Source organism: Silurus aristotelis (genome assembly GCF_946808225.1).
Source record: "Silurus aristotelis genome assembly, chromosome: 13".
Lineage (NCBI taxonomy): Eukaryota > Metazoa > Chordata > Actinopteri > Siluriformes > Siluridae > Silurus > Silurus aristotelis.
In genome coordinates, this window is record NC_139586.1 from 18026695 (window position 1) to 18040223 (window position 13529).

Here is a 13529-nt window from a genome sequence, read left to right on the forward strand (position 1 = left end):
CTCTGTAAACGCTCCTCCCAATTTTACATGATGGGGGAAGGGGTGACATAGCTGGGGGAGGTGCTAATAAACACAAACCCACCCACATATACACACATTTACACACATTTACACACACAATCACACACACACACACACACACACACACACACACACACACACACACACAAAAGCAGGCTGTGCTAGATTGGACATACGTGTATATAGTATGTAAAGTATAGTGCACCTGTATAGTATATACTCTGTACTATATACTACATAATAGAGGAAGTCATATGTAACACATTGCGCCATATGTAATGAAAAAAAAATCTGCTACAGGAAACATAATCAAATTATTAGCCTTAGATTAGGTAAAGTGTTCGCTCTACATGTCTCTGTGAGTGACGTGTTACACAGAAACGAAACCATATTATGACAAGTGCAATAATATAAACCTTCTATTTGGATTATTGCAGGAACTACTGTTAGAGCTGCTGTTATAGAAAATCTACAACACTGTGATAATTGAATGAATAATAATTTAGGCAACTACACAGTCATGTCATTTGCTGCTTGCTGAATTAACTACTGGATATAGCTCTTTAACATTTAGCTCAGATATTTGTTGCAGCAAGCAGGGGATTAAAGTAATATGTAAATGATATTTTAGATCACCCACTGCCTTCCCAAAATGTCACTGGTTGATTGGAGGTCAGACCATCAGGCCCCTTAAAGTACACTGTAATATATATACCCGCTGATGAATCTGCACTTAAAGCATCCTGTCAGTGAACACATTCTGATGCGTCACCAGAGAAAGTGAGTGAGAGAACGGACGGTGGTATTGGAACACAATGCGCTGATGGAGAAAACTGGGTTAGCAAAGAAATACACCAGTAATGGAGCAGAAAGTATAAAGCTGGTTTGTTTTTTATATTATAGCTAGGGGGTAAAAAGCATACACACAATTTTCTTCAGCTACACAGAATCCACAGAAACCCTGATGATGATGAAATGGCACATCAGCTTTCACACTGTAGTTGCATGAAATATACTTGCAAATAAGAAAATAAATGAATTGCCAATTTTGAGTCATTTTTCAAAAACAGAGATTAAACTCAACGTCAATAAACACATAAAAATATTCTTGAGACAAGAAGAAAGCTACTGCAACCACAGTATTATTCATATCAACAAGCATAAGATTGGTAGAAGATATAGAACACAAGAAACAGCCTACTGCTTCATGAATAATAGCAGACAAGACTGTCTGCTTTACCACACAGGACAACCAGAAATACAAATATCTAAAAGACATTTTTACAATGTGCCACCCAAAACAGTAAGGACACATTAAGAAAATAAAACACATTTTAACAGCTTAGAAATTTGACTCAGACAGTGTAAGTAACTCATGATACTGGATCCACAATGCCCTTAAAAGTGTGTAAATTAGATATTATGTGAAAAAACTGAATTCCTGAGTGCACAAAACTGCAAATATTGTTGAAAAGGACAAATTATCAGCATAGAATGCACATATTCTTGAAATTAAACGTTTAATTTCTACACCATATAATATTTCTCCACAAGATGGCAGCGTTTTTCTTTAAAGTATCAACTGAGACCTTGAGAGTGTGGGTTTCCTAAATATTCCAGATATAGAAAGTTCACTAGTTATTATTGCTTAGACTTTCTGCTGTCACTAAATGATATCATCATTAATAAATTAGTTTATAAAGTGTGCATATAATATGAACATACACATTTAATGGTTAGTGTCTAATTGGCCTAAACACACAGACAGCCACACCACACACTAACCCTTAATGTCAGTGGACTGTTCACTCCATAATTCAGAAAATGAGGTAAAAATGGCCAAGACACATACCAAACACAGAACCCAGTAATCAACACATTCCATACAGACTTTTAACATGCTGAGATTGGACTTTTTCTGTTATAAATTGAGATGGAAATTATATGCTTGCGTTGACACATGGCTCAAAGTTGGCTAAAAATGCAGAGATGCACCATAAAACTGCAGCTTCTGAAATACTCCGGTGTTACATCTCAGCTCGCAATTTGTCTCAAATGAAATCCACTAATCCTCATTGAAAGGAAAAAGAATAAAGAGCTAGAATGCAGGAGGTTTTGGTCTCTGATCGTTCCTGCAGATCAGCTTAACCTCAATCAAAGCTACAAAAGCTCAGAGCACACTACTGTGATTCTCATGTTTCTTAACACTGAAAACTCTCGAATAAAGCAAACACTGCAAAATAGAGACCTCAGAACAGTCACGTGAACAATTTACGAGGTCTCACAAAGAAAGCAATAATGTCCTACTTTTTGGTCCTTGCGTTTTTTTTTTTTTTTTGGTTTTTTTTGGTTTTCTTGTGTTTTTTTTTTTTAAATCGACACTTGTAAAAGTAGCTCCTAACTAGGTCTGGATGTGTCCTTGACCTATATCTTAAAACTGACCTAATTTCTTTTATTTGCCGCATATAACATGCCTGTGCTTCAGGTACCTCCTTATTAGGCTTCTCGGGTCAATGTGTTCTTTAATACTCAGACGCCACAGATGGCTTCCTACTGTAAATAACATTCCTAACTTCAGAGCTGGAGTCATTCATAAAGACCGCAGCAGTACTAATCACTTTGAGAATAAAAAAATGTATGCGCAGAAGGAAATGAGCTTGAAGTTGAATGAGCTATGTATGAATTAACAGTGCTTTCATCGCCTAATGTTACAGTCAACTGCAGTATTATTGACAATAATGAAAAAAAATGGAGAAACTGAAATACTATGGAAAAGTATATCTTGTATTTGCTTTTGCATTTTCCACAATTTCCCTAGACTTATTTCTCCATCAACCTGGTTTTATGTTTGTCCTATTCTTCCTCACTATATTTGCCAGTTCTGCGCTTGTGTTTTGAAAGATAAAACCCTTTAACAATGATTGGAACTCTTAGAAATTCTTAAGAACAAAAAAATGCAATTAAAGCATGCTCTAGTTTATGATAACTTTTTTTTGCCACTTAATTGCTTACAAAAAGGTCATCAGTGATTTCCTGTTCCAGGATAAATATGAGGTAACACAGAACTTAAATTTTATCAGAAATATGAGTTAAAAGGAATGACAACAAATACAATACACTTAATACAGTATAACAAATACAGTAAGATTTTTTTTTACTCTTAACGGTTACAACAACATATACCAATTTATCTGCAACACCACTAAATTTGTCAGAGTGGACACTATTCATTCTGTCCTGAACCATCTAAAACAAAGACGTGTATGTATGTATGTTTTGGCTGATCTGTTTGGCTGACCTTTCCCCACAATGTCCATCTTTTCTTGAAAAGTCAGTCTTGTAAATATCTCCAACCAAATCAATTTCCTCTCCTCTGTCAGCCATTGTGGAATAAAAAGCTATTAAATCCATATGAACATATTAGAGCTTGTGCAGTTCGCTACAGCTGTGGTTTGGAAACTCTGACTAGCACGCTCTATGTTAATCCAAAACAAAAGAAGAATTTGAAAATGCTCATGCTAGATGGCACAAGTGACTCCAGCATGCAATCTGATTGATTAAAGCAACAGCCTTCAAGCAACATCGATTTTACACAGCAAGTGTCCACAGTCCTGACTGTGAAGGCTCAAGACAGATAGATACCTTTGGACTTGTAAACACATGATATGATGGCTGAAATCTTATTGAAAGAAACTCCAACATAAACAGACACCAAATGTAGTAGTGCACTCGCTATGCTATGAATTGAAGAGAATAGACCATTGTGGAAAATTGTATATGTATTCATGGACAAAAAAATAAAAATAAAATAATTTTCACAGGGGCAGTGTTATGTTGGAACATGTGAGGTTCCCATAGTTCAAGTGATGGGAAAACGTAAAGACAACCAAAGGCAATTATTTTCCTCCAACTCTTTGTCACTTTGTCTCAACACTTTTGTCCATATATTGTAGATATATTTGTACAAGCATTGTAATTTTTTAAATATTCAAAAAACAGTCTTGCTTTCATGGAAAAAATATTACATCCACATATTTATTTTTATAGATTTACTAATGTATCCTGTTTTTTGTACATGCGCATTGTGTGTGATACAAGCACATAACCCTCAGAAAGCACAGACGCAGCCACCCAGCACAAAACTGCAGTGTGGGTACTCCAGCTTTGGCTTAGACAGAAAGAGAAAAGGAAACACAGGACACTTCTTTTCAGGGCAAACCGATACACTATTCAGAACGGTATACAATGAACACAGCACTCTACTTGGATCCATTACAAAAAACAGGAGAATCATAGCATTGGAAGCTAAAAAAACTAAAGCAAATAAACCAGAGGGTATTTACACATACAGTACATAAGAGCCTATCTACACTACTAAGATTATGGAAAACATACAAATTTGTCAAATGATCATTCCTAAACTGCACATTTTTTGCAACAAGAGCTAAGCACATTTACCCTCACCACTATTAGTCACCTCTAAATATCACTTCTTGCTTTACATTTTTTTTCCATTAATTACAAATTCTTCCCATTCTTCCTTATTATGTATTGATTCCTTCCTTTGTTTTCTGGATTTTCCTTAAATTTTACCGATTGAGTTTATTGAACTGTACATTTCTGGGAACTAGGGCTGGGACTTCTTATGACTCCTTTTTTTTTTTTTATATATGACACAAAATTACTTTAGATTTTTGTTTATTGTAAGAAAAAAAGAAAAGACACTGCACTGAACAGCAACCGAACAGTTTGTGGCTGCTTAATGAGGAAGGTGATGTGGTGCAAGGAAAAAAGAAAGTTCAAGCCTGGCAGGCAGCCACAAGGCCCCAAGTGAAAGTAGAAATCTAGCCCGATCATGACATTAAGGTGCTGAGGTTTGCACACTGCTCAATTGCAAATATTTCTCCCTCACATGATCTGCTCTTAAAGACACATGATTTGCTCTCATATTGAAAATACAGCGTTAAACCCAGCAACAGGGTGATGAAACACATCCTAAATAAAGAAATGCTCTTATTTTGGAGAGAAGTGTCACTGTGTGTGAGCTTGGCACAGTTAAAGAAGGACACATACCCAGCAGGTCCCACACACATTCTATAACACACACATGCATGCCAAGATGCTGGAAACACACAGTGATGCCCTTCAGTGTTCCTCTGCCAGGCAGCCATTTACACACATACACACAATTGCAAACATTTGATTTGATTCAGTGCCAAATGTATCCCTAAATTCACACTACCAGGCAAAAACATGACAGGTGAGCATTCATCTTCTAGTGTCAGGATTTTCACGACAGCAAAACAAGAAACATTTGACTATATTGTTTTTCAGATGCGTGCAAAATTAGTTTGACACCATTTTTTCTTGTCTTGTAATGTACAAGCTTTCATTATATCTATGTATCAAGAAAAGAAAGCAGAGATTGTTGGTTCACCTTCACCTGAATATACTTCACTAGTACAGTTAGTTTGTTTTGCTAATCTACCAATGAAGCTAGTACAAAAACTTGTTACATGTAAAACAAAAATACGTTTCGCACTAATTATTGCATTTCCTATTACTTTAGCTGTAAATAGCTATTTCTATTATAGGTATTGTTTCCCACTAGAACTTTAAAATATATTTAAGCCTTGACGGTTGTTACTGTAAATCTAGGGCTAAAATATGATTCGCATTTATTCACACTCAAGTGTGAAGCATTTAAAGTGAGCCTCCACAGAAACTGTTCCATTTCAGTTCTGCAAGCCCTGAGAACTTCTTTTCGCCATGATTCCTTTCATCTGGCACTCATTTTTGATGCCATTACCACTTCTAGGTCAACCTCTTTTAAACTTTTAATTAAAGATACAGTTTAAGCACTGTGTCCTCATACACATAAAACTTTAAATGAAGACTTCATTGCTAGCATCACATTTGTGTATGGAATTTGGCAGATGCCCATATCTAACTAAGTCTACTTATTCTAACCTAATGATCTTATTTAAATAACTGAGCTTTTGAAGGTTAAGGATCTTGCTCAAAGGCACTATAGTGTAAACTTGGGGTACTGGGACTCTTTGACATTCCAATTCATCTTAACCCCTGGGCCACCACTTCCCTAAAAAAAAGAAAAAAAAAAGTGTTCTATGATAACACTGACTGTGCTATATTAAAAAACAATGTTTATTGAGGAGAACCAAAAGCCATATACTCAAATTCAATCTGAAAAAAATCTATTCTAAGACCCTCAATTGCTACTAATAATAAATAAACAGCAAACAGACATTTGCTGCTTATTATTCCTGCAAAATTAATAGATCAAGTTTCTTGCAGTGCACACTTTAAAAATTAAGGTCTTTGGCATCAATAGTTAATCCTTTGTAAGAAATATGAGAACTAGTGCAAAGCAGGATGTCACACAAGATGGATTCATGGCAAAAAACTAAACTAAGTCAAACAGTTACTTCCTGCTCCTAGAACATAAATTAGCATCCATTAGGTCCATAAAAGCGCACCTGCTTCATTCCTATTGTAAATGAGGTTAGCTATTAAATGCTATAATTGAGATTATGTAAACAGCTTGTTTAACTCACAGCATGTACCCACACATAGCGTGTGCATGAATTCTCAATCACCTGCCAGAGTCTATAAATATTCAGAGACAAAATTAGATAGAAATGGTTCCTGCCTGTATACTGAGCTCTTACCTTCTCCAGACGTCATGCCCTGATGTTCGATGCAGTACAGTTAGTGTGTGTGTGTGTGTGTGTGTGTGTATATAAGTGCGAGCGTTTGCTTTGCTCTGCATAGCTTCACTCTCCAGTCATCCTTGCTCCCTCTCTCCCTCCCTCCCTCGCTGGCTCGCTCTTTTCTTCTCGCTCTCCTCCCCTCTCTGTGTGATCTTGTGACTGCAGATACAAAGAGACTGCAGCTGCTTGTTCAAGCCTCTTCGTCTACTTCACCTCAGTCCCTTATGTCATCTTTTCATTCTTTTTCTCCATTTCACCCACTCCCCACTTGGCCTCCTTAACAAACAGGACTTTTGCATTCTGGGGAACTGTGCTGGCAGGAAAATGGGTGCTTTGACGTGTGCTAACCTTTAAGCAACACAAAGAAACACTGAGTGGCTTCCACCTCCACTTTCAGACACTCAGCAGAACGAAAGACCCTTTTGAGCTTTTCATCTGCTGTGCTATTTAACATTTATGGCCTGGGGGGTGTAAATATTTATAGTTCAGTAAAGTGTTCTTAATGTTTACAGTGTGGCTACACGAATGAAAAACTCTATCTGTCAATCCACTAAAAAAGGTGTGGCCAATGTGGCTGCCAGTCCCACTATAGAAGGTGTGGCTAATGTGGCATTTAGCAAAAGAGGTGTGTACTATGATTGTCAACTCCATTAAAGGTGGAAAGGACTCTATGCTAGTCTGTTCATTGAAGAAGGTATGTCCTCTGTTTCTGTCAATCCAAATGAAAGAGGTATGGCCTCTGATTTTCATTTACACTTGGGGAAGTATGACCTCTGAGGCACAGCTCTGTCTGGCAGTTCAGTGAAGGAGTTCGAGTCCCCGTAAAAAAAAAAAAAAAGGTTGGTACTTGTCATCAATTAAAGAACACAAGACTCTGTGTCTGTCAGTATCAACAAACATAGTGTGACCTCAATAGCCAACAGTATATTAGATGACATTTGTGCCTGAAAGTACTGTTGTGAAATTTGTACATAATTGGGCATAGCCTCTGTATTTGTTGGTTGCACTGAAGGATGAGTGGCATTAGTGAATATCTTACTGTTAGGAGGAGAGATAGCATTGGTATCCATTAATTTTAATGAAGGAGGCATGCCTAAAATGCCTTTCAGTTTCAGCAGTGGAGGTGGGGCCTTTATACAAATCAGATTTAGTAAATTGAGTGTTGCCAAAGTGCCTGTCAGTTTTAGCTGTTGCTGTTAGTGTCGTGAAAAAGGTTTGGCCTTTGAAATGAGCATTTCCTTAGTTTCTCTTAGTAAAAACAATGGCGTTGGAATATTAAATTGCAGATTAATCGCATGATTGTCATGAGTTAATTAATGATTAATCGCAACTTAATTGCACATTTTTACCTATCATTTTATCTAAATTTACCTTAAATGAATACTTTTCAAGTTTTTAATACTCTACTCAACATAGGCATGGACAAATTATGAAAGCTTTATGCAAATGTATGTTTATTATTAGTGAAACATACTCAACAAAGAGCATAAAGACAAAATAGCATTGTAAATGTTTTAAAGTAATTATAGTGTTTTAAATTCAATCATTAGGACACAAATTGGAAATTTTGCTATGTTTCCACACGAATGGTTTTTAATTGCCGGATGTGTGCATCATAGTGGATTTCGGTGCGTAATTTGAGACTTGGCACATCAGAAAAACAAATGTTTAGTGATGAAAAAAATATTTTTCGCTGGAGTTTATTCTTTTTTATATCTGAGTAAAGAAAGAATGTCATAAATAAATGTGTGTTTCCCGGAAGGTTTCAATTTTGCCTTCTATACATTTATTTATTTATATTTTTTATAAAAATGGTCAAACAGAAATGCATGCTGCATTAATTGCACATTAATAAAATTGATGTGCTTTTGAATGAATTTGTGCACTTAATGAATGAATTTGTGTTAACGCATTATTAACACGTTAAATTTGACAGCCCTAATATTTATATTTATTTACACAGACTAACTTATACAGACTACCTTATTTGTACAACTGAGAAGTTGAGGTTTAAAGGCCTTGATCAAGGGTACTAGTATGTCAGCTTGGTGGTGCTGGGATTTGAACTTCTAATCTACAGTCCACCATTTACCACTGAAATCCCACATCGAATGGAGAATGAAAGAGATTGCCTTACACTCTCCTTACTGACTTTTTACAATACATTTTTGATAAACAATACTGAAATTAAATAATATTTAATCATACTATATTCCAACAGATCACTGATATCATACAACTAGAAAATAATTTGGAACCAGCAAGAGTATATCAGAATAGGTAAGAGTAGAGATAATAATTTTCATAAAGACACTAATACATTTTAATTGTGTTGACTATATTAAAATATTAACTATACTAAAATATGCAATGCTGACATCATACACAAATTCTGTAGTTAGAATATGTTTAGCAAAAAAACATTATACATTTATTTATTAACAGTCCAAATTGTTCCACATTTAAACAAGTTCCTGCTTTTACATTATCAAACAGAAAATTAATCCAGGCTAAAAAGTCCAAGTGAAACCATTTTCTAAACAACAAATATAAAATGTGAATTAAAGATCTAATCATTTACCTAATGTTATTTTTTAATAGCATTATTCACAAGGTACAAATAATCAGCTTTTTAGCAAGTAGCAGAAAGTCAAGTGATAAAGAAGTTGCAGAATCTGCATGCCACCCTCCTCTGAAGGCATTTTTTGTGGGGAAAAAAGGATTACAGTGTAAACCTTGTTCACAGTTATCCTCTAGGACCTGAAACAATCAAATCCCCTGACACAACTATCACAGATCAGCTGAATGAGTCTACAGCAGAAAATTCCATTTCATACCATATTGTGTATTTTATTATTATGCTGTTGTGCATCTGTTAAAAAAATCCACTATAATCCACTGTAAAACAAACAGTAGGTGTTGCACCGTTTTTCCTACTAACCCAAAAACAAAAATATACAAAGAAGAGCTGTGTAATCATGTGTAATCACTCACCTGAGGACAGCACCATATTCCCTGATCGATGTACTTCGTCAAATTTGCTAAAAATGACATTCAACCTAAACAAAAACAGAGAGAGAAGAACGGTGAGAGAAGAATTGCAGCGCTTCCACTAACGTTATCACACTGCTAAATGTTTACAAGCGAGAACTTCGGTCACATGCAGGAAAACCAAAACAGGGAAGTTCCCAAAAGGTCTAAAATAAAGCAGCATATTCTGGTGTGGCAGCATTCAAATAATAATAATAATACATTTCAAAAAGTCATACCGAGATTGTGGCAACCCTTTTTTCCCCAGATCCATTCGCACTTTCTCTCCTACATGTCTGTAAATCTCAACAAGGCAGTTCATAGCTCCATCTCGAACCTAGAACAGAGAAATTCAGACTTGGACACAAGCAACCATAATTTACATAAAGATTTAGGAAGGAAACGGAGAGAAACACATCAGCATTGTGGTTGTGTTCTGCTCAAACATCACGGTTACACATTGTTAGTGCAGTTATAATAGAATATGTAAAGAGAAAAAATTGATCAAACAATCAGATTTCACTGTAAGCTCAAAAAAACTTTTCTTACTCAACATTTCCAGAATCAGAATCAGAAATCACTTTATTACCAAGTATGTTTACACACACAAGGAATTTGTCTTAGCGGCAGGAGCTTCCAGTGCAGGAGAAAGTACAGACATATTATACCAAAATTTAAGTAAAACAGACAATTAAATATTGCCGAAATATAAAGAAGTCGAAATATTGTTTAAACAAATGTACAGATGTTATTTACAAGTGTGCAGTTTACAAATGGACCATTTGGATTCTATGTATAAATGTGCCAGTTACGATGGACAATGTGTAGTTATGAATATTTTAATTGGTTATGCTGAGTATCGCCTGCGGGAGAAACTGTTTTTGTGCCTTGCTGTTCTGGTAGTCGGTGCTCTGTAGCGCCGACCAGAAGGCAACAGTTAAAGAGAGGTGGCTGGGTGTTAGCCCTTTTTCTCACTCTGGAGGAGTGAAGATCTTAAAAGTAAGGCAGTGGCGCCCCAATAATCCTCCCAGCAGTCCTGACCATCCGCTGTAGCCTCTTGATGTCTGATTTGGTAGCTCACCCAAACCAGTCAGTTATAGATGAACACAGGACAGAGTGAATGGTGGCTGAGTAGAACTGTTTCAGCAGTTCTTGTGGCAGGCTGAATTTCCTCAGTTGGTGAAGGAAGTATAACCTCTGCTCCTTTTTAGCAATGGAATCAATATTATTGTCCCACTTCAGGTCCTGAGAGATGGTGGTACCCAGAAACTTGAATGACTCTACTGTTGTTACAGTGCTGTTCAGGATGGTGAGTGGGGGGAGTGCTGGGGGATTTCTCCTGAAGTCCATGATCATCTCCACTGTTTTGAGCATGTTGAGCTCCAGATTGTTGTAATTGCACCAGGCTGCCAACTTTTTAACCTCCTATCTGTAAGCAGACTCGTCTCCGTCCTGAATGAGGCTGATGAATGTAGAGTCCTCTGCAAACTTCAGGAGCTGGTGCAGTCATTTGTGTACAGAAAGAAGAGCAGTGGGGAAAGAAAGCAAACCTGGGGAGCACCAGTGCTGATAGTAAGAGACCTGGATTTGAGTTTGCCCAGTCTCACTATCCACTGACAGATTGGGGTGGGCACTGAGAGCTGGGTCTGTTTGGCTGAGAAAAGGTCAGAAATTATCGCATTAAAGGCCAAACTGAAGTCTACAAACAAGATCCTTGCATAGGTCCAAGGTCTTTCAAGATGTTACAGAATATAATGCAGTCCCATGTTGACTGCATCGCATAACTGTTTGCTCTGTAGGCAAACTTAAGAGGATCCAGCAGAGGTACGGTGATGTCCTTCAGGTAGGCCAGGACCAGGCTTTCAAATGACTTCATGATCACAGATATGAGAGCAACCACCTGGCATTAAAGGGGATGCCAGATGGTAAACTGGGCTTTTCAAACCGGCAGTAAAACGCATTTAGATTTTCAGCCGGTTGTTGATTCTCTGTCCATACTGATGCCGGGTCGTTGGCTACAACCTTTTTTTTTAGCCAATTTGATCTCCTTTGATAGTTTGTTTCCTTGCCTGGTTATACGAGATTTTATACCCAAAAATAAAATATTGTATTTCATCAGTCTACATTGTCATATCTAAAGTAGAATCAGTGAAGACTACAAACATTGGACTCAAAATTCCAGAATGCAATGAAGCTGCGCAATGTGGTTGTGCTGAGTTACTAGTAAATGATCTATGTCCTTGCTAACAGTGTTACTATGAAATAGGCTCTGCAAAAACACAGCTGTATATTAGCGTTTAAATGTACAGACCCTAATGTTTATGTACATGAGCCACAGAAAGAGAGAGAGAAAATAAAAGAGAAAGAGAGAAAGATGCATACAATAAACTACCATACACTAACATGTACATTTTTGTAGTATATTATTTAGCCACTAGATGGCACACAAACCCAACATTTCACATTTAGCGCCATGACTTTTTTTTAAAAACCCCAAATACAACAGACACACTGTACTGTACCTGACTTGTAGGGTCTCCTAATAGGTGGCATATGTGAGGCACAATCTTGCTCAGAGTTAAACCCTGGGCTCCATATCTGAAGAAGTCAGATTAAAAATTATTTCTATTTTCATGCCCATTTAAAAGAATGTGCATACTGGACAACAGGTGATACTCACATGTTTAGTGTAGAAATAAGGCAAAAACAGACAGCCTCTCTGGTCCTGTTGTTCTTGTGTTTGAATCCTCCCAACATTCGATCCCACACATACTGCAAACGGCAAATCACAAGGTTTAAAGCACACAGCAATATATGATAAATTAGCTAAATATTAAATAATTAGCATGGCTCACACAGAGTATAAAGCATATCACTGGAATGAGTTTTTATGTGTTAAAAAAACAAAACTGAGTGGACTGTTTAAAACTGGGCTTCTTCCTAAATCAATTATTTCGCTTGTAAGGGTGTACAGACCTGTGGATTTGCCGCTTGATCCATGATTTTTAGTAGAAGAGCCTGGGCTTGGTCTCTTACTTGGTCTTTAGCATCACCTAAACGATCTGTTAAACTGGGCAGAACTGAAGACAAAAAAGACAATGACGGAAAAGCTACACCTCTTCTTATGACAATGAAAACCTTTATAATGAATCAGGTGTAAATGGGTCATTTCAGTCTGTAAACGATCCATTCTCTCTATTCATTAAATATAAAAAAGGAGTGAGGTCATCTGTAATAAATACAGCAGAGTTTATGATTTTCTTTTTACCTGTAATAATTTGGGATTTAAAACGATTTTGTAATCTGGTCACTAAAGCAGACACAATGTCCATTCCCAGAAGTGCCACCTGAAAAAGAAAGGCAGAATAAAAAAAAAAAAAAAAAAAACATATTAGTCAATACATAATCTATATTATTTATATATAAATGCATATATATACACACACAAACACACACACACACACACACACACACACACACACACACACACACACACACACACACACACACACACACAGTTTTTAACACACTCTCTCTCTCTCTCTCTCTCTCTCTCTCTCTCTCTCTCTCTATATATATATATATATATATATATATATATATATATATATAAACTTAATAAAACTTGTTTTTCATTAAACATGCAATAGGTGCAATGATATTTCATGCGTTTGGCTTGTATCCTCTGTATAATCCCGCCCACTTGAGATCGGCCTGTTGGTATGCAAATGAAGAAAGCAAAGGCTC

General features: G+C 36.6%; 1 protein-coding gene across 24 annotated transcripts in view; it reads right to left on the bottom strand.

Moving 5' to 3' along the window:
- LOC310735351 (CLIP-associating protein 1-A-like) overlaps nucleotides 1-13529 on the bottom strand; it is a 65243-nt gene that overhangs the window by 33773 nt on the left and 17941 nt on the right. For 15 of the 24 annotated variants that reach the window (XM_083558008.1, XM_083558010.1, XM_083558005.1 and 12 more), the window contains exons 3-8: nucleotides 13051-13129; nucleotides 12759-12862; nucleotides 12463-12554; nucleotides 12305-12380; nucleotides 10022-10119; nucleotides 9747-9811 (exon numbers count right to left, since the gene is read on the bottom strand). In XM_083558008.1, coding sequence (XP_083414134.1) covers nucleotides 9747-9811; nucleotides 10022-10119; nucleotides 12305-12380; nucleotides 12463-12554; nucleotides 12759-12862; nucleotides 13051-13129 — 514 coding nt within the window. Of the gene's footprint in view, nucleotides 1-6710; nucleotides 6863-9746; nucleotides 9812-10021; nucleotides 10120-12304; nucleotides 12381-12462; nucleotides 12555-12758; nucleotides 12863-13050; nucleotides 13130-13529 lie in introns of those variants that run through there. The other 9 variants (XM_083558020.1, XM_083558019.1, XM_083558018.1 and 6 more) reach the window with 1 other exon arrangement.